The sequence below is a fragment of the Oncorhynchus gorbuscha genome, unplaced genomic scaffold (genome assembly GCF_021184085.1).
Source record: "Oncorhynchus gorbuscha isolate QuinsamMale2020 ecotype Even-year unplaced genomic scaffold, OgorEven_v1.0 Un_scaffold_907, whole genome shotgun sequence".
Taxonomy (NCBI): Eukaryota; Metazoa; Chordata; class Actinopteri; order Salmoniformes; family Salmonidae; genus Oncorhynchus; species Oncorhynchus gorbuscha.
The window spans coordinates 194,325-219,426 of record NW_025745874.1 but is presented as its reverse complement, the minus strand read 5'-3'; the positions used below and the strand labels follow the sequence as shown (position 1 = coordinate 219,426).

The window sequence follows — 25,102 nt, the reverse complement described above, 5'->3', positions numbered from 1 at the left end:
GGTCAGAGTTGAACACCCTGTACTAGGGTATTTATAGTGCTAGAGTTATGTCTTTGTTCTGTAGGTTAAACAGGGAGTGGTATATTTATATAACTGAGATGCAACACACAAACACATCATACACGCACACACACGCGCACGCACGTACACACACACACACATAAACACAGACACAAACACACACACATAAACACAAACACACACTCACACACATAAACACACGCACACACACGCACATAAACACAGACACAAACACACACACACACACACACACACACACACACACACACACACACACACACACACACACACACACACACACACACACACACACACACACACACACACACACACACACACACACACACACACACACACACACACACACACACACACACACACACACACACACACACACACACAGGTGTCGTTAGTGATTCCTGCTGTGTAATTGCTTTAGCCATGTGAATGGAGAATAAAGGGTGTGATGAGAGATCTGATGACACCCTGGTTAACACTCATTACTACCCAAGATGCACCACTTCACTGTCTTACAATACATCATCCCTCCCTCCTGTCCCCTTTCTCTCTCTGCCTCTACCTGGCTCTCTCCCTGTTTCTCTCTCTCTCCCTGTTTCTCTCTCTCTCCCCCCTCCCCCCTCTCTCCCTGTTTCTCTCTCTCTCCCCCTCCCCCTCTCTCCTTGTTTCTCTCTCTCCCCCCCTCCCCCTCTCTCCCTGTTTCTCTCTCTCTCCCCCTCCCCCTCTCTCCCTGTTTCTCTCTCCCCCTCCCCCCTCTCTGTGTCTGCGTACCTCTAAGGTGCTGAGGTATGGACTCACGTTTATCAGCGTAAACAAAGAAGTTCATCAGAAACCCCCCCCATCTCCTTCCCCCTCACGACACACCAGACACCTGAGAGCATTTTGAAAGTCATGTTGCTACAATCAGAACTAGATATTACCTCAGGGACTAAAGGGGACATAGGAGCTAGGGTAAGGAGACATAGGCTAGGAGCTAGGGGACATAGGAGGTAGGGTAAGTAGGCTAGGAGAGAGGGGACATAGGAGGTAGGGTAAGTAGACCTAGGCTAGGAGCTAGGGGACATAGGAGCTAGGGTAAGGAGACAGGCTAGGAGTTAGGGGACATAGGAGCTAGGGTAAGGAGACATAGGCTATGAGCTAGGGGACATAGAAGGCTAAGAGCTAGGGTATGGAGACAGGCTAGGAGCTAGGGGACATAGAAGGCTAGGAGCTAGGGTAAGGAGGCACAGGTTAGGAGCTAGGGGATATAGAAGGTTAGGAGCTAGGATAAGGAGACACAGGCTAGGAGCTAGGGGATATAGAAGGTTAGGAGCTAGGATAAGGAGACACAGGCTAGGAGCAAGGGGATATAGAAGGTTAGGAGCTTGGATAAAGAGACACAGGCTAGGAGCTAGGGGATATAGAAGGTTAGGAGCTTGGATAAGGAGACACAGGCTAGGCAGACAGATTGTACACTGTGTTCTAGTACTACTCCTCCAACAGTCCTCCCATCACAGGGCTGGGCTGTGGGGGAAACCACACAGGACGAACATAAACATTAGATTAACCATTAGACACCACACAACGTGGGCCGCTGCCAGCCATTGTCTCAGAGGTGATAAGAGGAACGTCAGAAGGCATTTTTCAACTGAAGTTATTATGAAACTGCATTGCTTGTTGTTATCAAAATGACTCTACGGTTGTAGGCCCTGTGTGTATAACCATATGTGTACAAGTTATTTGCTTTGGTGTACACACGTTTAATATCTCCATAGTTACATAAGATTTATATAGTTTTATATCTCCATAGTTACATAAGATTTATATAGTTTAATTTCTCCATAGTTACATAAGCTTTATATAGTTTTATATCTCCATAGTTACATAAGCTTTATATAGTTTTATATCTCCATAGTTACATAAGATTTATATAGTTTTATATCTCCATAGTTACATAAGATTTATATAGTTTAATTTCTCCATAGTTACATACGATTTATATAGTTTTATATCTCCATAGTTACATAAGATTTATATAGTTTAATTTCTCCATAGTTACATAAGCTTTATATAGTTTTATATCTCCATAGTTACATAAGCTTTATATAGTTTTATATCTCCATAGTTACATAAGATTTATATAGTTTTATATCTCCATAGTTACATAAGATTTATATCGTTTTATATCTCCATAGTTACATAAGCTGTAAATGCGTTTTATATCTCCATAGTTACATAAGCTTGATATACATTTTTATTCTCCAAATTACTACACACTTTCCCACTCAAGGTGTTGTGTCCCCCTCCCCCTTTTTAATCTCCCCCACCACCTCCCCCTCTCCCCCTCCTTAACAATAAGGCCTATAATTGTACCCAGAACTCCCGGGGCGACAGATGAGCAGAACACCTGAGCATCCTAACAGGTTCAATCATGACACCCTGACTGTTGTGCCAAGAGTCAATCTCATTCTTTATCTTGCCGTTTCTCTCTCCATTCTCCCACTATCATTCTCTCTTTATCTCTATCTCCTCACTCTCTTCTCTCACACACTCTCTCTCCATTCTCCCACTATCATTCTCTCTTTATCTCTATCTCCTCACTCTCTTCTCTCACACACTCTCTCTCCATTCTCCCACTATCATTCTCTCTTTATCTCTATCTCCTCACTCTCTTCTCTCACACACTCTCTCTCTCCCTTTCTCTCTCCTCCAGTGTCTCCCTCACCACTCTTCCTCTCTCCAACAATCCGTAAATCAATCTTAAATGTGTATCAAACGTTTAGGCACAGGGCTCGCGGTTGGGAGACCTGGAGCTGTGCAGTGCGCACACAGACATCACTTCAAATAAACCTATCTTTGATATCTACATTTAAACGAGTCCTTCCCTTCGAAGCTTCATGCAAATGTCATTATGCTTCATTTCATTACTTTACGCTGTGATGAACAACAACAACAACACCCAACCCCTTTGGTCTTGGAGAAGAAATGCAACCGGGCCACTTTGTTTTGCCCACAGCTGCAGGCTGAGTGAATGCGCTGGCTGCCAACCGTGGGATCGCGAAAGGAGAGATCTTTCCCCACTGTGGGTGGAATCGGAGAAGTGATTTGTCCCGAAGGGTGTCTCCTCTCTTCTGTTTATTTATTATTATTCATTTGGAATCCGTCAAACAGTCTAAAAGAGAAGCCATCATCTGGGGGTTTTATTGGGTTACATACATTCAAGTGTGGCTTGCAGTGAATCCCTTTCTGTGCCATGTAGACCTGTCTCAGCCAGGCATCTGTCATTATGTTGGTGTTAAATCAACAATCAATCATGAACTGTCACGATCATCACCTACACAAACTGGCACACCCAATGGTACACACAAACTGACTGACACACACCCAATGGTACACACAAACTGACTGACACACACACGCACGCACCCACACACACGCACGCCACAAATTCCGAATTTTCGCTTAATGAGAACTGCACTAATGGACCGTTATGTAAAAGTAATAGAAAAACACTTGTGATTATTTCCCGAATGGCGCACCCTATTCCCTACGTAGTGCACTACTTTACCCTAATGTACATCCCTAATGGCACCATATTCCCTACGTAGTGCACTACTTTACCCTAATGTACATCCCTAATGGCACCCTATTCCCTACGTAGTGCACTACTTTACCCTAATGGCACCATATATGGCACCCTATTCCCTACATAGTGCACTACTTTACCCTAATGTACATCCCTAATGGCACCCTATTCCCTACGTAGTGCACTACTTTACCCTAATGGCACCATATATGGCACCCTATTCCCTACATAGTGCACTACTTTACCCTAATGTACATCCCTAATGGCACCCTATTCCCTGCACTACTTTCCAATGGTGGTTAAAGTACCCAATTGTAAGTAGTGATTTAAAGTATTTTTACTTAATGAAGTACTTTACATCACTGCATAGTGCACTACTTTTACACAGAGTCCTGTGTGCAGTACCACGCCCTTAGCCACGTGACAGTCACATTAATACACAGTTCACCTCCCTGTACCTTCAGCTCCACCCAAAAGATCAAGGAACATTGGCCTGGGGCTGGGGGGTTCAGCTACCAGTGGCCAATTGCGCTTTACCGGGGCGTGGAGAGCGATCCAGTGCCGCTCTATATATATATCCATCACTTAATACTCAGGATATTAACACTTGACGCTCGGGGACAGTAGCCGCGGTCACAGGCTCTCTCAGCCGCTTCAGACCCTCGCCACCTCAGCAGCAGCAGCACAAGCAGCAGTAGCGGTAGAGGACAGAAGACTGAAAGATAGGCAGTCTCTTTCTCTCAGCTAGGCCATAGTCATTGTTGTAGTCTTGATCGATGAGTCTGTCCGGGAAACAGCGGTTCTCCGCCAACTCTTTCTCCGGGTTCGGGAGCCGGAAGATGGCATTGTCCTCCGCCGGAGGGTCGTCAATGCGCTCCAGCTTCGGGAGCAGAATGGGCATTGGGGTCGGAGGAGGAGGCACTAGTCTCGGATTCGGGAAGGGCTTTGGAGACGGTGGAGGAGGAGTGTTCAGGATGTCATCCTCCAGCCACATGGCAGGTCTGGGGAGTGGGATGAGCACCGGTGGCAGCGGTGGCGGTGGAGGTGGTGGAGGAGGAGGTTTCGGGTACGGTGGAGGTGTTGAGGACACGTCCCTCGGGTTCACCGGTAACGAGAAGCAGCACATGCACAACCTGAACGACCGCCTGGCAACCTACATGGAGAAGGTTCGCCAGCTGGAGGCCACCAACCACCAGCTGGAGGAGAAGCTGAAGACCTTCACCTTCAACAAGGTGGAGGCGCACGACCTGACCATCTACGACGCAACACTCAAACCACTCATGGAGCAGGTAGGCGTTAAAACTCTCTCTCCGTCTCTCTCCTTGAGCGAGCATGCCAATTAAACAACTAAAAACGTATTTGGAAATTATTTCTCAAAAAATGATATGATATTTTTGAAAAGCATCATCATTTGTGAAATGGCTTGTGACACACACACACACACACACACACAATTGTAAAAGTTGCGCGTAAAAGCGCACAAGAACTGTCCCACGGGAGACACACTGGGAGACACATCATTTCAATGAAATTACGTTGAACCAATGTGGGACAGACATTGAATTGACATACAGTATGTGCCCAGTGGGAGCCTACTGCTAAATGTCTTGGAATGTTTTTGCTAAAATAATATCCAGTATTGTAGATGACCTTACCTATATTTGCTATAGTCATACATGTCGTTGAGTGCATTTGAGGGTATGTTGTTGAGTACATTATGGTTATTGGGTATATTATGGGGTATGTTATTGAGTGCATTATGGTTATTGAGTGCATTATGGGGTATGTTATTGAGTGCATTATGGTTATTGAGTGCATTATGGTTATTGAGTGCATTATGAGGTGCGTCGTTGAGTGCATTATGGGGTTCGTCGTTGAGTGCATTATGGGGTACGTCGTTGAGTGCATTATGGGGTACGTCGTTGAGTGCATTATGGGCTATGTCGTTGAGTGCATTATGGGCTATGTCGTTGAGTGCATTATGGGGTACGTCGTTGAGTGCATTATGGGCTATGTCGTTGAGTGCATTATGGGCTATGTCGTTGAGTGCATTATGGGCTATGTCGTTGAGTGCATTATGGGCTATGTCGTTGAGTGCATTATGGGCTATGTCGTTGAGTGCATTATGGGCTATGTCGTTGAGTGCATTATGGGCTATGTCGTTGAGTGCATTATGGGGTACGTTGTTGAGTGCATTATGGGGTACGTTGTTGAGTGCATTATGGGGTACATTGTTGAGTGCATTATGGGGTACGTTGTTGAGTGCATTATGGTTATTGAGAACATTATGGTTATTGAGTGCATTATGGGGTACGTTGTTGAGCTCATTATGGGGTACGTTGTTGCGCGCATTATGGGGTACGTTGTTGAGCGCATTATGGGGTACGTTGTTGAGTGCATGATGGGGTACGTCGTTGAGTGCATTATGGGGTACGTCGTTGAGTGCATTATGGGGTACGTCGTTGAGTGCATTATGGGGTACGTCGTTGAGTGCATTATGGGGTACGTCGTTGAGTGCATTATGGGGTACGTCGTTGAGTGCATTATGGGGTACGTCGTTGAGTGCATTATGGGCTACGTCGTTGAGTGCATTATGGGCTACGTCGTTGAGTGCATTATGGGCTATGTCGTTGAGTGCATTATGGGCTATGTCGTTGAGTGCATTATGGGCTATGTCGTTGAGTGCATTATGGGCTATGTCGTTGAGTGCATTATGGGGTAAGTTGTTGAGTGCATTATGGGGTACGTTGTTGAGTGCATTATGGTTATTGAGAACATTATGGTTATTGAGTGCATTATGGGGTACGTTGTTGAGCTCATTATGGGGTACGTTGTTGCGCGCATTATGGGGTACGTTGTTGAGCGCATTATGGGTACGTTGTTGAGTGCATTATTGGGTACGTTGTTGAGTGCATTATGGGGTACGTTGTTGAGTGCATTATGGGGTACATTGTTGAGTTAATTATGGGGTACGTTGTTGAGTGCATTATGGGGTACGTTGTTGAGTGCATGATGGGGTATGTTGTTGAGTGCATTATGGTTATTGAGTGCATTATGGGGTACATTGTTGAGCGCATTATGGGGTACATTGTTGAGTGCATTATGGGGTACGTTGTTGAGTGCATTATGGGGTACGTTGTTGAGTGCATGATGGGGTGTTGTTGAGTGCATGATGGGGTGTTGTTGAGTGCATGATGGGGTACGTTGTTGAGTGCATGATGGGGTACGTTGTTGAGCTCATTATGGGGTACGTTGTTGAGCTCATTATGGGGTACGTTGTTGAGCGCGTTATGGGGTACGTTGTTGAGCGTGTTATGGGGTACGTTGTTGAGCGCGTTATGGGGTACGTTGTTGAGCGCGTTATGGGGTACGTTGTTGAGCGCGTTATGGGGTACGTTGTTGAGCTCATTATGGGGTACGTTGTTGAGCACATTATGGGGTACGTTGTTGAGCGCGTTATGGGGTACGTTGTTGAGTGCGTTATGGGGTACGTTGTTGAGTGCGTTATGGGGTATGTTGTTGAGTGCATTATGGGTATGTTATTGAGTAGATCATTTGAATATCTTACTACATGCCCTAAAAAACGTCTTTGGAAATGATTTCTCAAAAAAATATGATATTTTTGGAAAGCATCATCATTTGTGAAATGGCTTGTGGGACTAGGACACACACACACACACACACACACACACACACACACACACACACACACACACACACACACACACACACACACACACACACACACACACACACACACACACACACACACACACACACACACACACACACACACACACACACACACACACACACACAGTGTCTGACTCCTGTCTCTGTCTGCAGCTCATGGGTTTCCTGATACAGAACAATCAGATTGCTGTGGAGATCGACAACGCCAAGCTGACTGCTGACGACTTCAGAGTCAAGTAGGATGGATGGATGATTGGATGGATGGATGATTGGATGGATGGATGAATAGTTTATTGTCCTTGGCAACATTTTGAGTAGATTGACATGCAAACTTGATTGAATTATTTTCTTCATTAAGGTGTCTCAGTGATACATAGTGGACATATCCTGAACAGTGAAACAGGCTTTATGTCCTGGAGGAGAATGGTTCTTTATGCACCACTCTCACACAGCTGTTACCTATATAATCAATCAACAATATATACACAACAATATATACTGTCTCAATGAAGTAGATACCAGTTGTTACCTATATAATCAATCAACAATATATACACAACAATATATACTGTCTCAATGAAGTAGATACCAGTTGTTACCTATATAATCAATCAACAATATATACACAGCAATATATACACTATGTCTCAATGAAGTAGGTACCAGTAAAGAAAATCATGAAATCAGTTGTAGCCTATAGATAGTCCAAACAACACTATTCATTACTTAATCCTCATCTTCTCCTACAGACCAAGTCTATTGGACAATTAGTCATCAGGAAATGGCAAGGACGTGAGTTAGAAGACACAGCTGTTAGCTTGGTACCAGTCTGTTTGTGCTAACATTCCACTCCTTTTACGCCGTGTCACATCCCAAACAGGGAGTGGCAAGGAGTGGAACGACAGCACTGACAGACAGGTGCCCAGGCTAACAGCTTTGGTTCGGGAGATGAAATGCTCACCGTTATCAGAGGCTACTTCTACAGGGTCTTTGCTTGTAGTTGTAACCCCACTGATTTTCTTAATTATCTATCACTCTCAGACAAAACATACATTTCTTACAACATAACCATGGCAGTTATCGAGTTCACCTGACCCGGTGTTGAAATAATAAACTACAATGATTAAGTGTTTCTATGGTTGAAATGCTCACTGTGTGTAGCGTGTAGGCTATGCACTCGTAGTATTGGGCCTTATCTTGCAGTTATCAATCAATCACAGTCCTTTCTTAAACAACCTCCTAAGGATCCGCCCCTTTTTTCAATTTTTGTCTAAAATACCCAAATCTAACTGCCTGTAACTCAGGCCCTGAAGCAAGGATATGCATATTCTTGATAACATTTGAAAGGAAACACTTTGAAGTTTGTGGAAATGTTAAATTAATGTAGTAGAATAAAACGTTAGATCTGGTATAAGATAATACAAAGAAAAAAACATGCGTTTTTTGTATTTTTTTTGTAGCATCATCTTTTAAATGCAAGAGAAAGGCCATAATGTATTATTCCAGCCCAGGTGCAATTTAGATTTTGGCCACTAGATGGCAGTAGGGCATGCGCAATGTTTTAGACTGATCAAATGCACCATTGCATATCTGTTCAAAATGTTGTATCAAGACTGCCCAAATGTGCCTAATTGGTTTATTAATACATTTTCAAGTTCATAACTGTGCACTCTCCTCAAACAATAGCATGGTATTATTTCACTGTAACAGCTACTGTAAATTGGACAGTGCAGTTAGATTAACAAGAATTTAAGCTTTCTGCCCATATCAGATACAGTGGGGCAAAAAAAGTATTTAGTCAGCCACCAATTGTGCAAGTTCTCCCACTTAAAAAGATGAGAAAGGCCTGTAATTTTCATCATAGGTACACTTCAACTATGACAGACAAAATGAGGGGAAAAAAATCCAGAAAATCACATTGTAGGATTTTGAATCTATCGATCCTGTAGAGTTAAAGTTAAAGCCCTTTTTTTTTACGTCAGCAGGTGTCACTAAAGGGCTTTACAGATAGCCTAGCCTAAACCCCAAAGAGCTAACGGATCTGTCACTCATCTCTCTGGGCCTGTTAATATGGTGTCATCTCTATTCATTGTATTTCTGTCAGGTGGGAGAATGAGCTGTCTTTGCGCCAGTGTGTGGAGGGGGACATCGGGGGTCTGAGGAACCTGCAGCGGGAGTTTGAGATGAACATCACAGCCATGATGCAGGACCTGCAGGGGTACGAGAACGAACGGGTCTCCATGGCGAAGAGCCATGAAGAGGTGAGGGCCCACCTGTCTCTCGCTCTCTCTTTCTCTGTTTCTCTCTCTTCTCTCTCTCCCTCTCTGTTTCTCTCTATGTCTATCTCTCACTCCCTCTGTTTCTCTCTGTCTATCTCTCTATCCCTCTGTTTCTCTCTATGTCTATCTCTCTCTCCCTCTCTGTTTCTCTCTATGTCTCTCTCTCTCCCTCTCTGTTTCTCTCTATATCTATCTCTCTCTCCCTCTCTGTTTCTCTCTATGTCTCTCTCTCTCCCTCTCTGTTTCTCTCTATGTCTATCTCTCTCTCCCTCTCTGTTTCTCTCTATGTCTATCTCTCTCCCTCTCTGTTTCTCTCTATGTCTATCTCTCTCTCCCTCTCTGTTTCTCTCTATGTCTATCTCTCTCTCCCTCTCTGTTTCTCTCTGTCTCTCTCTCCCTCTCTGTTTCTCTCTATGTCTATCTCTCTCCCTCTCTGTTTCTCTCTATGTCTCTCTCTCTCCCTCTCTGTTTCTCTCTGTCTCTCTCTCTCCCTCTCTGTTTCTCTCTATGTCTCTCTCTCTCCCTCTCTGTTTCTCTCTGTCTCTCTCTCTCCCTCTCTGTTTCTCTCTATGTCTCTCTCTCTCCCTCTCTGTTTCTCTCTGTCTATCTCTCTCTCCCTCTCTGTTTCTCTCTATGTCTCTCTCTCTCTCCCTCCCTCTCTGTTTCTCTCTGTCTCTCTCTCCCTCTCTGTTTCTCTCTATGTCTCTCTCTCCCTCTCTGTTTCTCTCTATGTCTCTCTCTCCCTCTCTGTTTCTCTCTATGTCTCTCTCTCCCTCTCTGTTTCTCTCTATGTCTCTCTCTCTCCCTCTGTTTCTCTCTATGTCTCTCTCTCTCCCTCTCTGTTTCTCTCTGTCTATCTCTCTCTCCCTCTCTGTTTCTCTCTATGTCTCTCTCTCTCTCTCTCTGTTTCTCTCTGTTTCTCTCCCTCTCTGTTTCTCTCTGTCTCTCTCTCCCTCTCTGTTTCTCTCTATGTCTATCTCTCTCTCCCTCTCTGTTTCTCTCTCTGTCTCTCTCTCTCTCCCTCTCTGTTTCTCTCTGTCTCTCTCTCTCTCCCTCTCTGTTTCTCTCTGTCTCTCTCTCCCTCTCTGTTTCTCTCTATGTCTCTCTCTCCCTCTCTGTTTCTCTCTATGTCTCTCTCTCCCTCTCTGTTTCTCTCTATGTCTCTCTCTCCCTCTCTGTTTCTCTCTGTCTCTCTCTCCCTCTCTGTTTCTCTCTGTCTCTCTCTCTCCCTCTCTGTTTCTCTCTGTCTCTCTCTCCCTCTCTGTTTCTCTCTATGTCTCTCTCTCCCTCTCTGTTTCTCTCTATGTCTCTCTCTCCCTCTCTGTTTCTCTCTATGTCTCTCTCTCCCTCTCTGTTTCTCTCTATGTCTCTCTCTCTCCCTCTCTGTTTCTCTCTGTCTATCTCTCTCTCCCTCTCTGTTTCTCTCTATGTCTCTCTCTCTCTCCCTCTCTGTTTCTCTCTGTCTCTCTCTCCCTCTCTGTTTCTCTCTATGTCTATCTCTCTCCCTCTCTGTTTCTCTCTGTCTCTCTCTCCCTCTCTGTTTCTCTCTATGTCTATCTCTCTCCCTCTCTGTTTCTCTCTATGTCTCTCTCTATCCCTCTCTGTTTCTCTCTGTCTCTCTCTCCCTCTCTGTTTCTCTCTGTCTATCTCTCTATCCCTCTCTGTTTCTCTCTGTCTCTCTCTCTCTCTGTTTCCTCTCTGTTTCTCTCTCTGTTTCTCTCTGTCTCTCTCTCTCCCTCTCTGTTTCTCTCTGTCTATCTCTCTATCCCTCTCTGTTTCTCTCTGTCTCTCTCTCTCCCTCTCTGTTTCTCTCTGTCTCTGTTTCTCTCTCTCCCTCTCTGTTTCTCTCTGTTTCTCTCTGTTTCTCTCTGTCTCTCTCTCTCCCTCTCTGTTTCTCTCTGTCTCTCTCTCCCTCTCTGTTTCTCTCTATGTCTATCTCTCTCCCTCTCTGTTTCTCTCTATGTCTCTCTCTCTCCCTCTCTGTTTCTCTCTGTCTATCTCTCTATCCCTCTCTGTTTCTCTCTGTCTCTCTCTCTCCCTCTCTGTTTCTCTCTGTCTATCTCTCTCTCCCTCTCTGTTTCTCTCTATGTCTCTCTCTCCCTCTCTGTTTCTCTCTGTCTCTCTCTCTCCCTCTCTGTTTCTCTCTGTCTCTCTCTCTCCCTCTCTGTTTCTCTCTGTCTCTCTCTCTCCCTCTCTGTTTCTCTCTATGTCTCTCTCTCTCCCTCTCTGTTTCTCTCTATGTCTCTCTCTCTCCCTCTCTGTTTCTCTCTGTCTATCTCTCTATCCCTCTCTGTTTCTCTCTATGTCTCTGTTTCTCTCTGTCTCTCTCTCTCCCTCTCTGTTTCTCTCTATGTCTATCTCTCTATCCCTCTCTGTTTCTCTCTATGTCTCTCTCTCTCCCTCTCTGTTTCTCTCTATGTCTCTCTCTCTCTCCCTCTCTGTTTCTCTCTATGTCTCTGTTTCTCTCTGTCTCTCTCTCCCTCTCTGTTTCTCTATGTCTCTCTCTCTCCCTCTCTGTTTCTCTCTGTCTCTCTCTCTCCCTCTCTGTTTCTCTATGTCTCTCTCTCTCCCTCTCTGTTTCTCTATGTCTCTCTCTCTCCCTCTCTGTTTCTCTCTGTCTATCTCTCTCTCCCTCTCTGTTTCTCTCTGTCTCTCTCTCTCTCTCTCTGTTTCTCTCTATGTCTCTGTTTCTCTCTGTCTCTCTCTCTCCCTCTCTGTTTCTCTCTATGTCTCTCTCTCTCCCTCTCTGTTTCTCTCTATGTCTCTCTCTATCCCTCTCTGTTTCTCTCTATGTCTCTCTCTATCCCTCTCTGTTTCTCTCTCTGTCTCTCTCTCTCCCTCTCTGTTTCTCTCTATGTCTCTCTCTCTCCCTCTCTGTTTCTCTCTGTCTATCTCTCTATCCCTCTCTGTTTCTCTCTATGTCTCTCTCTCTCCCTCTCTGTTTCTCTCTATGTCTCTCTCTCTCCCTCTCTGTTTCTCTCTATGTCTCTCTCTCCCTCTCTGTTTCTCTCTATGTCTCTCTCTCTCCCTCTCTGTTTCTCTCTATGTCTCTCTCTCTCCCTCTCTGTTTCTCTCTGTCTATCTCTCTATCCCTCTCTGTTTCTCTCTATGTCTCTCTCTATCCCTCTCTGTTTCTCTCTCTGTCTCTCTCTCTCCCTCTCTGTTTCTCTCTATGTCTCTCTCTCTCCCTCTGTTTCTCTCTATGTCTCTCTCTCTCCCTCTCTGTTTCTCTCTGTCTCTCTCTCTCCCTCTCTGTTTCTCTCTATGTCTCTCTCTCTCCCTCTCTGTTTCTCTCTATGTCTCTCTCTCTCTCCCTCTCTGTTTCTCTCTGTCTATCTCTCTATCCCTCTCTGTTTCTCTCTATGTCTCTCTCTCTCCCTCTCTGTTTCTCTCTATGTCTATCTCTCTCCCTCTCTGTTTCTCTCTATGTCTCTCTCTCTCCCTCTCTGTTTCTCTCTGTCTCTCTCTCTCCCTCTCTGTTTCTCTCTATGTCTATCTCTCTCTCCCTCTCTGTTTCTCTCTATGTCTCTCTCTCTCCCTCTCTGTTTCTCTCTGTCTCTCTCTCTCCCTCTATGTTTCTCTCTATGTCTCTCTCTCTCCCTCTCTGTTTCTCTCTATGTCTCTCTCTCCCCCTCTCTGTTTCTCTCTGTCTATCTCTCTCTCCCTCTCTGTTTCTCTCTGTCTCTCTCTCTCCCTCTCTGTTTCTCTCTATGTCTATCTCTCTCTCCCTCTCTGTTTCTCTCTGTCTCTCTCTCCCTCTCTGTTTCTCTCTGTCTATCTCTCTCCCTCTCTGTTTCTCTCTATGTCTATCTCTCTCTCCCTCTCTGTTTCTCTCTGTCTCTTTCTCTCTATGTTTCTCTCTCTCCCTCTCTGTTTCTCTCTATGTCTCTCTCTCTCTCCCTCTCTGTTTCTCTCTGTCTCTCTCTCTCCCTCTCTGTTTCTCTCTATGTCTCTCTCTCTCCCTCTCTGTTTCTCTCTATGTCTATCTCTCTCCCTCTCTGTTTCTCTCTATGTCTCTCTCTCTCCCTCTCTGTTTCTCTCTGTCTCTCTCTCTCCCTCTCTGTTTCTCTCTATGTCTATCTCTCTCTCCCTCTCTGTTTCTCTCTATCTCTCTCTCCCTCTCTGTTTCTCTCTATGTCTATCTCTCTCTCCCTCTCTGTTTCTCTCTGTCTCTCTCTCTCCCTCTCTGTCCATCTCTCTCTCCCTCTCTGTTTCTCTCTATGTCTATCTCTCTCTCCCTCTCTGTCTATCTCTCTCTCCCTCTCTGTCCATGTCTAAAGGGCACTAGAGTTCAGAGCGAGTGGTCGCATCTGCACGTCGCTCCAACGGGTAGTATAACTTTTTCATTATATTTCATTATATCACAACGGTTTGATTTGTCTTATCTTAGCAATTTCTTCTCAGCTAGCTACATAGCCGTCTTTGTATCAAAGATAATTGCTCGTATTTCGCCGTCCTAACGTAGTCTTCACTAGCCAGCTAGCTAACGTCCACTGATTAGCTGCACTGAGAAACTTTTACACTCAACTGAACGACTTGATTAGTTTAGTGTTAGCTACCTACATAGCTGTCTTTGCTGTCTTCGTATCATCGTATCATCGTATCCAAGATAATTGTGTTGTTTAGGTTTAGAGTGTGTAGTCTTAGAGTGATTATCTTAATTTACCGAGGTTAGCTAGCCAGCTATTTGTGTCCTTAACGTAGGTGACTCTGCTAGCTAGCCAACAGCTAGCCAACGCTAGCCAACGTCTTCTGTATAGAACTCAACTACCCGGTCGCATTCACAGGTTGTATCACATTTTCACTTCATTTCATTACAGTACAACGGTTTGATTTGTTTGATCGTAGCTAGCTACTTAGCTAGCTACATAGCCGTCTTTGTATCAAAGATAATTGTGTTCTAGAGCGATTTTCTAGGTTCGCTAGCCATCTATTGTCGTTCTTTTAACGCAACGTAACGTAAACAACACTGCTAGCTAGCCTGCTAGCCCCTGAATAGCAACACTGCAGAAACTATTACACTCAACGGAATGACTTGATTAGTGTAGTGTCAACAACGCACCCACTGCCAGCTGGCCTACTTCAGCAGTACTGTATCATTTTAATCATTTTAGTCAATAAGATTCTTGCTACGTAGCTTAACTTTCTGAACATTCGAGACGTGTAGTCCACTTGTCATTCCAATCTCCTTTGCATTAGCGTAGCCTCTTCTGTAGCCTGTCAACTATGTGTCTGTTTATCCCTGTTCTCTCCTCTCTGCACAGACCATACAAACGCTCCTCACCGCGTGGCCGCGGCCACCCTACTCTGGTGGTCCCAGCGCGCACGACCCACGTGGAGTTCCAGGTCTCCGGTAGCCTCTGGAACTGCCAATCTGCGGTCAACAAGGCAGAGTTCATCTCAGCCTATGCCTCCCTCCAGTCCCTCGACTTCTTGGCACTGACGGAAACATGGATCACCACAGACAACACTGCTACTCCTACTGCTCTCTCTTCGTCCGCCCACGTGTTCTCGCACACCCCGAGAGCATCTGGTCAGCGGGGTGGTGGCACCGGGATCCTCATCTCTCCCAAGTGGTCATTCTCTCTTTCTCCCCTTACCCATCTGTCTATCGCCTCCTTTGAATTCCATGCTGTCACAGTTACTAGCCCTTTCAAGCTTAACATCCTTATCATTTAGCCCTCCAGGTTCCCTCGGAGAGTTCATCAATGAGCTTGATGCCTTGATAAGCTCCTTTCCTGAGGACGGCTCACCTCTCACAGTTCTGGGCGACTTTAACCTCCCCACGTCTACCTTTGACTCTTTCCTCTCTGCCTCCTTCTTTCCACTCCTCTCCTCTTTTGACCTCACCCTCTCACCTTCCCCCCTACTCACAAGGCAGGCAATACGCTCGACCTCATCTTTACTAGATGCTGTTCTTCCACTAACCTCACTGCAACTCCCCTCCAAGTCTCCGACCACTGCCTTGTATCCTTTTCCCTCTCGCTCTCATCCAACACCTCCCACACTGCCCCTACTCGGATGGTATCGCGCCGTCCCAACCTTCGGCTACTCTCTCCTCTTCCATCCTATCATCTCTTCCCTCCGCTCAAACCTTCTCCCACCTATCTCCTGATTCTGCCTCCTCAACCCTCCTCTCCTCCCTCTCTGCATCCCTTGACTCTCTATGTCCCCTATCCTCCAGGCCGGCTCGGTCCTCCCCTCCCGCTCCGTGGCTCGATGACTCAGAGCTCACAGAACAGGGCTCCGGGCAGCCGAGCGGAAATGGAGGAAAATTTCGCCTCCCTGCGGACCTGGCATCCTTTCACTCCCTCCTCTCTACATTTTCCTCCTCTGTCTCTGCTGCTAAAGCCACTTTCTACCACGCTAAATTCCAAGCATCTGCCTCTAACCCTAGGAAGCTCTTTGCCACCTTCTCCTCCCTCCTGAATCCTCCGCCCCCTCCCCCCTCCTCCCTCTCTGCAGATGACTTCGTCAACCATTTTGAAAAGAAGGTCGACGACATCCGATCCTCGTTTGCTAAGTCAAAGATGTTCTGCTCACATACCCTGTGCTCTGACCTCTTTCTCCCCTCTCTCTCCAGATGAAATCTCGCGTCTTGTGACGGCCGGCCGCCCAACAACCTGGCTTGACCCTATCCCCTCCTCTCTTCTCCAGACCATTTCCGGAGACCTTCTCCCTTACCTCACCTCGCTTATCAACTCATCCCTGACCGTTGGCTACGTCCCTTCCGTCTTCAGCGAGAGTTGCACCCCTTCTGAAAAAACCTACACTCATCCCTCCGATGTCAACAATTACAGACCAGTACAAAACTCTTGAACGTGCCGTCCTTGGCCAGCTCGCTATCTCTCTCTGAATGACCTTCTTGATCCAAATCAGTCAGGTTTCAAGACTAGTCATTCAACTGAGACTGCTCTCCTCTGTATCACGGACTAAAGCTAACTCTCTCTCCTCTGCTCTCATCCTTCTAGATCTATCGGCTGCCTTCGATACTGTGAACCATCAGATCCTCCTCTCCACCCTCTCCGAGTTGGGCATCTCCTACGGATGGATTGCGTCCTACCTGACAGGTCGCTCCTACCACAGAATCTGTCTCCTCACCACGCGCTCTCACCACTGGTGTCCCCCAGGGCTCTGTTCTTGGCCCTCTCCTATTCTCGCTATACACCAGTCACTTGGCTCTGTCATAACCTCACATGGTCTCTCTTATCATTGCTATGCAGACACACAATTAATCTTCTCCTTTCCCCCTTCTGATGACCAGGTGGCGAATCGCATCTCTGCATGTCTGGCAGACATATCAGTGTGGATGACGGATCACCACCTCAAGCTGAACCTCGGCAAGACGGAGCTGCTCTTCCTCCCGGGGAAGGACTGCCCGTTCCATGATCTCGCCATCACGGTCGACAACTCCATTGTGTCCTCCTCCCAGATGCCAAGAACCTTGGCGTGATCCTGGACAACAGGGACTAACATCAAGGCGGTGGGTGTAGGTTCATGCTCTACAACATCCGCACACCCTGCCTCACACAGGAAGCGGCGCAGGTCCTAATCCAGGCACTTGTCATCTCCCGTCTGGATTACTGACTCGCTGTTGGCTGGGCTCCCTGCCTGTGCCATTAAACCCCTTCAACTCATCCAGAACGCCGCAGCCCGTCTGGTGTTCAAGGGTTCTCTCACGTCACTCCACTGGCTTCCAGTTGAAGCTCGCATCCGCTACAAGACCATGGTGCTTGCCTACGGAGCTGTGAGGGGAACGGCACCTCAGTACCTCCAGGCTCTGATCAGGCCCACACCCAAACAAGGGCACTGCGTTCATCCACCTCTGGCCTGCTCGCCTCCCTACCACTGAGGAAGTACAGCTCCCGCTCAGCCCAGTCAAAACTGTTCGCTGCCCTGGCCCCCAATGGTGGAACAAACTCCCTCACGACGCCAGGACAGCGGAGTCAATCACCACGGAGACACCTGAAACCCCACCTCTTTAAGGAATACCTAGGATAGGTTAAGTAATCCCTCTCACCCCACCCCCCTAAGTTTTAGATGCACTATTGTTAAGTGACTGTCCCACTGGATGTCATAAGGTGAATGCACCAATTTGTAAGTCGCTCTGGATAAGAGCGTCTGCTAAATGACTTAAATGTAAATGTAAATGTCTCTCCCTCTCTGTTTCTCTCTCTGTCTATCTCTCTCTTCCTCTGTGTTTCTCTCTCACCCTCTGACCCCTAACCTGTGACCTCTCTAGGAGCTGTTGTCCACGCGTGGGGGGATGACGGGCCAGGTGAACGTGGATGTCCGGGCTACTAAGAGCCAGGACCTTTCTCTGATGCTGGCTGAAGTCAGGTCGGAGTACGAGGCGGCCGTGGAGAAAAACCGCAGACAGGCCGAGGCCTGGTACATGAAACAGGTCTGTTACCACGCCAACGCAGGCACTACCACAGGCCAACATTAAAACATGTATCAGAGGTGCTGAGTGTGTGTGTGACGTGTGACACTCTGTGTGTGTGTCAGGTGGAGATGAAGCAGGCAGACGGTGGTGACGACACACACACGGAGATGACAGAGAAACAGACCCTACAGATGGAATACCAGGGACTACGTATGGGGGTGGGTCCACACACACACACACACACACACACACACACACACACACACACACACACACACACACACACACACACACACACACACACACACACACACACACACACACACACACACACACAGAAACACACTACAGATGGAATACCAGGGATGGGGTGGGCCACACACACACTATAGAAACCCTACAGATGGAATTTCAGGGACTACGTATGGGGGGGGTGGGCCACACACACACACACACACACCCTACAGATGGAATACCAGGGACTATGTATGGGGGTGGGTCACACACACACACACACACACACACACACACACACACACACACACACACACACACACACACACACACACACACACACACACACACACACACACACACACACACACACACACACACACACACACACACACACACACACACACACACACACACACACACACACACACACACACACACACTAGAGAAACCCTACAGATGGAATACCAGGGACTACGTATGGGGTGGGTCACACACACACACACACACACACACACACACACACACACACACACACACACACACACACACACTAGAGAAACCCTACAGATGGAATACCAGGGACTACATGGGGGGGTCACACACACACACACACACACACACACACACACACACACACACACACACACACACACACACACACACACACACACACACACACACACACACACACACACACACACACACACACACACACACACACACACACTAGAGAAACCCTACAGATGGAATACCAGGGACTACGTATGGGGGTGGGTCACACACACACACACACACACACACACACACACACACACACACACACACACACACACACACACACACACACACACACACACACACACACACACACACACACACACACACACACACACACACACACACTGTACAAACCCTACCATGCCCGCTCACTCACTATACTCCCCAAATGTCCCCAGTTCCAATCCCTATCATCCTAAATGTGTGTCTTCCGTGTGTGCACCTGTGTGTGTGTTCCCTTTGTGTCTCTCTCTCTCTGTGTTTGTCCCCCACCCGGCCCTCCTCCAGATGGCGAACCTAGAGGCCAGGCTGTTGGAGGTTCAGTCCCAGTTCCAGCAACGTCTGTCTGGGTATAGTGGCAAGGTGATGGGCCTGGAGGGAGAACTGACCTCCATAAGGGCCAGCACCACTGAGCAGAGCCAGGACTACCAGGTACAGTCACCATACCTCCATACTGAATCACTCACAAACACTGGTTAGGGATTCAATCCAAGGTGCGTTACGGAGCAGCGTTACAGAGCAGCGTTACAGCGTTACAGTTACAGAGCAGTGTTACAGAGGAGTGTTACAGAAGAGTGTTACAGAGCAGTGTTACAGAGGAGTGTTACAGAGGAGTGTTACAGAAGAGTGTTACAGATGAGTGTTACAGAGGAGTGTTACAGAGCAGCGTTACAGAGCAGCGTTACAGAGGAGCGTTACAGAGCAGCGTTACAGAGCAGCGTTACAGAGCAGCGTTACAGAGGAGCGTTACAGAGGAGTGTTACAGTGTTACAGAGCAGCGTTACAGAGGAGCGTTACAGTGTTACAGAGGAGTGTTACAGAGGAGTGTTACAGAAGAGTGTTACAGATGAGTGTTACAGAGGAGTGTTACAGATGAGTGTTACAGAGGAGTGTTACAGAGCAGCGTTACAGAGGAGCGTTACAGAGGAGCGTTACAGAGGAGCGTTACAGCGCAGCGTTACAGAGGAGTGTTACAGAGGAGTGTTACAGAGGAGCGTTACAGAGGAGCGTTACAGAGGAGCATTACAGAGGAGTGTTTTACAGCGGAGTTTTACAGAGCAGCGTTACAGAGCAGCGTTACAGAGGCGTTACAGAGCAGCGTTACAGAGCAGTGTTACAGAGGAGTGTTACAGTGTTACAGAGCAGCGTTACAGAGGAGTGTTACAGAGGAGCGTTACAGAGCAGCGTTACAGAGGAGCGTTACAGAGGAGTGTTACAGAGCAGCGTTACAGAGCAGCGTTACAGAGGAGCGTTACAGAGCAGCGTTACAGAGCAGCGTTACAGAGGAGCGTTACAGAGGAGCGTTACAGAGCAGCGTTACAGAGGAGTGTTACAGAGAGCATTACAGAGGAGCGTTACAGAGCAGCGTTACAGAGGAGCGTTACAGAGCAGCGTTACAGAGGAGCGTTACAGAGGAGCGTTACAGAGCAGCGTTACAGAGCAGCGTTACAGCGTTACAGAGCAGCGTTACAGAGCAGCGTTACAGAGGAGCGTAACAGAGGAGCGTTACAGCGTTACAGAGCAGCGTTACAGAGGAGCGTTACAGAGGAGTGTTACAGTGTTACAGAGGAGTGTTACAGAGGAGTGTTACAGATGAGTGTTACAGAGGAGTGTTACAGAGGAGCGTTATAGAGGTGCGTTACAGAGCAGCGTTACAGAGGAGCATTACAGAGGAGCGTTACAGAGGAGCGTTACAGAGCAGCGTTACAGAGGAGCGTTACAGAGGAGCGTTACAGCGCAGCGTTACAGCGCAGCGTTACAGAGGAGCGTTACAGAGCAGCGTTACAGAGGAGCATTAAAGAGGAGTGTTACAGAGGAGCGTTACAGAGGAGCGTTACAGAGCAGCGTTAAGAGGAGCATTAAAGAGGAGCGTTACAGAGCAGCGTTACAGAGGAGCGTTACAGAGGAGCGTTACAGAGGAGCGTTACAGAGCAGCGTTACAGAGCAGTGTTACAGAGGAGCGTTACAGAGCAGCGTTACAGAGGAGCATTAAAGAGGAGCGTTACAGAGCAGTGTTAAAGAGGAGCGTTACAGAGGAGCGTTACAGAGCAGCGTTACAGAGCAGCGTTACAGAGGAGCATTAAAGAGGAGCGTTACAGAGGAGTGTTACAGAGAGCGTTACAGAGGAGCGTTACAGAGGAGCGTTACAGAGCAGCGTTACAGTGGAGCGTTACAAAGGAGCGTTACAGCGTTACAGAGGAGCGTTACAGAGGAGCGTTACGGAGCAGCGTTACAGAGCAGCGTTACAGAGGAGCGTTACAGAGCAGTGTTACAGAGCAGCGTTACAGAGGAGCGTTACAGAGGAGCGTTACAGAGCAGCGTTACAGAGCAGCGTTACAGAGGAGCGTTACAGAGCAGTGTTACAGAGCAGCGTTACAGAGCAGCGTTACAGAGGAGCGTTACAGAGCAGTGTTACAGAGCAGCGTTACAGAGGAGCGTTACAGAGGAGCGTTACAGCATTACAGAGGAGCGTTACAGAGGAGCGTTACGGAGCAGCGTTACAGCGTTACAAAGCAGCGTTACAGAGGAGCGTTACAGAGGAGCGTTACAGAGGAGCGTTACAGCGTTACAAAGCAGCGTTACAGAGGAGCGTTACAGAGGAGCGTTACAGAGGAGCGTTACAGAGGAGCGTTACGGAGCAGCGTTACAGAGGAGCGTTACAGAGGAGTGTTACAAAGCAGCGTTACAGAGGAGCGTTACAGAGGAGTGTTACAGATGAGTGTTAAAGAGGAGCATTACAGAGCAGCATTACAGAGCAGCGTTACAGAGGAGCGTTACAGAGCAGCGTTACAGAGGAGCGTTACAGAGGAGCGTTACAGAGCAGCGTTACAGAGCAGCGTTACAGAGCAGCGTTACAGAGGAGCGTTACAGAGCAGCGTTACAGAGGAGCGTTACAGCGTTACAGAGCAACGTTACAGAGCAGCGTTACAGAGGAGCGTTACAGAGGAGCGTTACAGAGGAGCGTTACAGAGCAGCGTTACAGAGGAGCGTTACAGAGCAGCGTTACAGAGCAGCGTTACAGAGCAGCGTTACAGAGCAGCGTTACAGAGGAGCGTTACAGAGCAGCGTTACAGAGCAGCGTTACAGAGCAGCGTTACAGAGGAGCGTTACAGAGGAGCGTTACAGAGGAGCGTTACAGAGGAGTGTTACAGAGCAGTGTTACAGAGGAGCGTTACAGAGGAGCGTTACAGAGCAGCGTCACAGAGCAGCGTTACAGAGGAGCGTTACAGAGCAGCGTTACAGTGTTACAGAGGAGCGTTACAGAGGAGTGTTACAGAGGAGTGTTACAGAGGAGTGTTACAGAGGAGCGTTACAGAGCAGCGTTACAGAGGAGCGTTACAGAGCAGCGTTACAGAGCAGCGTTACAGAGCAGCGTTACAGAGCAGCGTTACAGAGGAGTGTTACAGCGTTACAGAGGAGCGTTACAGAGGAGCGTTACAGAGCAGCGTTACAGAGGAGCGTTACAGAGGAGCGTTACAGAGCAGCGTTACAGAGGAGCGTTACAGAGGAGTGTTACAGTGTTACAGAGGAGTGTTACAGAGGAGTGTTACAGAGGAGTGTTACAGATGAGTGTTACAGAATGTTACAGAGGAGCACAGAGGTGCGTTACAGAGCAGCGTTACAGAGGAGCGTTACAGAGGAGCGGTTCAGAGCAGCGTTAGAAGCGTTACAGAGGAGCTCCGCAGCGTTACAGCTTACAGAGGAGCGTTACAGAGCAGCGTTACAGAGGAGCATTAAAGAGGAGTGTTACCACCGTTCAGAGGAGCGTTACAGAGCAGCGTTACAGAGGAGCATTAAAGAGGAGCGTTCCCAGAGCAGCGTTACAGAGGAGCGTTACAGAGGAGCGTTACAGAGGAGCGTTACAGAGCAGCGTTACAGAGCAGTGTTACAGAGGAGCGTTACCAGCGTTACAGAGGAGCATTAAAGAGGAGCGTTACAGAGCAGTCTCTAGCGTTACAGAGGAGCGTTACCAGCGTTACAGAGCAGCGTTACAGAGGAGCATTAAAGAGGAGCGTTACAGAGGAGTGTTACAGAGGAGTGTTACAGAGGAGCTACAGAGGAGCGTTACAGAGGAGTGTTACAGAGCAGCGTTACAGTGGAGCGTTCAAAGGAGCGTTACAGCGTTACAGAGGAGCGTTACAGAGGAGCTCCCCGGAGCAGCGTTACAGAGCAGCGTTACAGAGGAGCGTTACAGAGCATCAGAGCAGCGTTACAGAGGAGCGTTACAGAGGGCGTTACAGAGCAGTGTTACAGAGCAGCGTTACAGAGGAGCGTTACAGAGGAGCGTTACAGAGCAGTGTTACAGAGCAGCGTTACAGAGCAGCGTTACAGAGGAGCGTTACAGAGCAGTGTTACAGAGCAGCGTTACAGAGGAGCGTTACAGAGGAGCGTTACAGCATTACAGAGGAGCGTTACAGAGGAGCGTTACGGAGCAGCGTTACAGCGTTACAAAGCAGCGTTACAGAGGAGCGTTACAGAGGAGCGTTACAGAGGAGCGTTACAGCGTTACTTGCAGCGTTACAGATCGTTACAGAGGAGCGTTACAGAGGAGCCAGGAGCGCATGAAAGGACAGAGGAGCGTTCAGGAGTGTTACAAAGCAGCGTTACAGAGGAGCGTTACAGAGGATGTTACAGATGAGTGTTAAAGAGAGCATTACAGAGCAGCATTACAGAGCAGCGTTACAGAGGAGCGTTACAGAGCAGCGTTACAGAGGAGCGTTACAGAGGAGCGTTACAGAGCAGCGTTACAGAGCAGCGTTACAGAGGAGCGTTACAGAGCATGCGTTACAGAGGATTGTTACAGCGTTACAGACAACGTTACAGAGCAGCGTTACAGAGGAGCGTTCAGAGGAGCGTTACAGAGGAGCGTTACAGAGCAGCGTTCAAGGAGCGTTACTGCGTCAGAGCAGCGTTACAGAGCTGGTGAGCAGCGTTGTTGATAACCTGGTCTGTGTCTGGTGACATGAGTGTAACAGAGGTCGTTGTCTGTGTTACAGAGCAGTGTTGATAACCTGGTCTGTGTCTGGTGACATGTTGATAACCTGGTCTGTGTCTGGTGACATGTTGATAACCTGGTCTGTTCTGAGTGTTACAGAGGAGTGTTACAGAGGAGTGTTACAGAAGCTGGTCTGTGTCAGAGCAGCGTTACAGAGCAGCGTTACAGAGATAACCTGGTCTGTGTCTGCGTGACAGGAGCGTTACAGAGGAGCGTTAGCCTGGTCTGTGTCTGGTGAGCGTTAACCGTTACAGAGCAGGTTACAGAGGAGTGTTCAGCGTTACAGAGGATGTTGAGTGTTAACCTGGTCTGTGTTCAGAGGTGATAGAGCAGCTGGTCTGTGTTCTGGTGAGCATGTTACAGAGGAGCGTTACAGGTCAGCGTCTGAGGAGTGTTACAGAGGAGTGTTAAGCTGGTCTGTGTTCTGAGTGATAGACCTGGTCTGTGTTCTGAGTGTTACAGAGGAGTGTTACAGACCTGGTCTGAGTCAGCGTACAGATAACCTGTTCAGAGCAGCGTGACAGAGCAGCGTTACAGTGAGCGTTACAGAGCAGCGTTACAGAGCAGCGTTACAGAGGAGTGTTACAGAAGAGTGTTACAGAGCAGCGTTACAGTGTTACAGAGCAGTGTTACAGAGCTGCGTTACAGAGGAGTGTTAACCTACAGAGGAGCTCTGTAATTTCTCCAGCACGGATATCGCATGTTGATAACCTGGAATGCCAGCTCAATCTTAAATTGCTCCCTCTCTCCCCCCCCCTCTCTTTACCACCCTCTCTCCCTCCTCTCTCTACCACCCTCTCTCCCTCCTCTCTGACATACCACCCTCTCTCCCTCTACCACCCTCTCTCCCTCCTCTAACCTGGTCTGTGTCTACCACCCTCTCCCTGACATCTTGATAACCTGGTCTGTGTCTGGTGATAACCTGGTCTGTGTCTCTACCACCCTCTCTCTGACCATCTCTCTACCATAACCTGGTCTGTGTCTTGACCTGTCTGATAACCTGGTCTCGCTCTACCCCCTCTCTCTTTACAACCCTCTCTCCACCTGGTGATAACCTGGTCTCTGTCTGTCTTTCATGTTGATAACCTGGTCTCTGTCTGGTCTCCCAGATCCTTCTGAACATCAAGAGT

At 47.8% G+C, this 25,102-nt stretch overlaps 1 protein-coding gene and 1 long non-coding RNA gene across 2 annotated transcripts; both read left to right on the top strand.

Moving 5' to 3' along the window:
- Nucleotides 1-4,193: 4,193 nt before the first annotated feature.
- wu:fk65c09 (keratin, type I cytoskeletal 13) lies at nt 4,194-18,117 on the top strand (the record flags this gene model as incomplete). The annotated part of the gene is made up of 5 exons (XM_046336037.1): nt 4,194-4,893; nt 7,451-7,533; nt 9,402-9,558; nt 17,819-17,980; nt 18,085-18,117. Coding segments are annotated over exons 1-5 (948 nt in total), but the record flags the coding sequence as incomplete, so codon positions are not given.
- Nucleotides 18,118-18,138: 21 nt separating this feature from the next.
- LOC124020777 lies at nt 18,139-25,102 on the top strand. Its single transcript, XR_006836140.1, has 3 exons — nt 18,139-18,180; nt 19,265-19,408; nt 25,082-25,102. It is a non-coding gene; the product is annotated as an uncharacterized LOC124020777 (long non-coding RNA).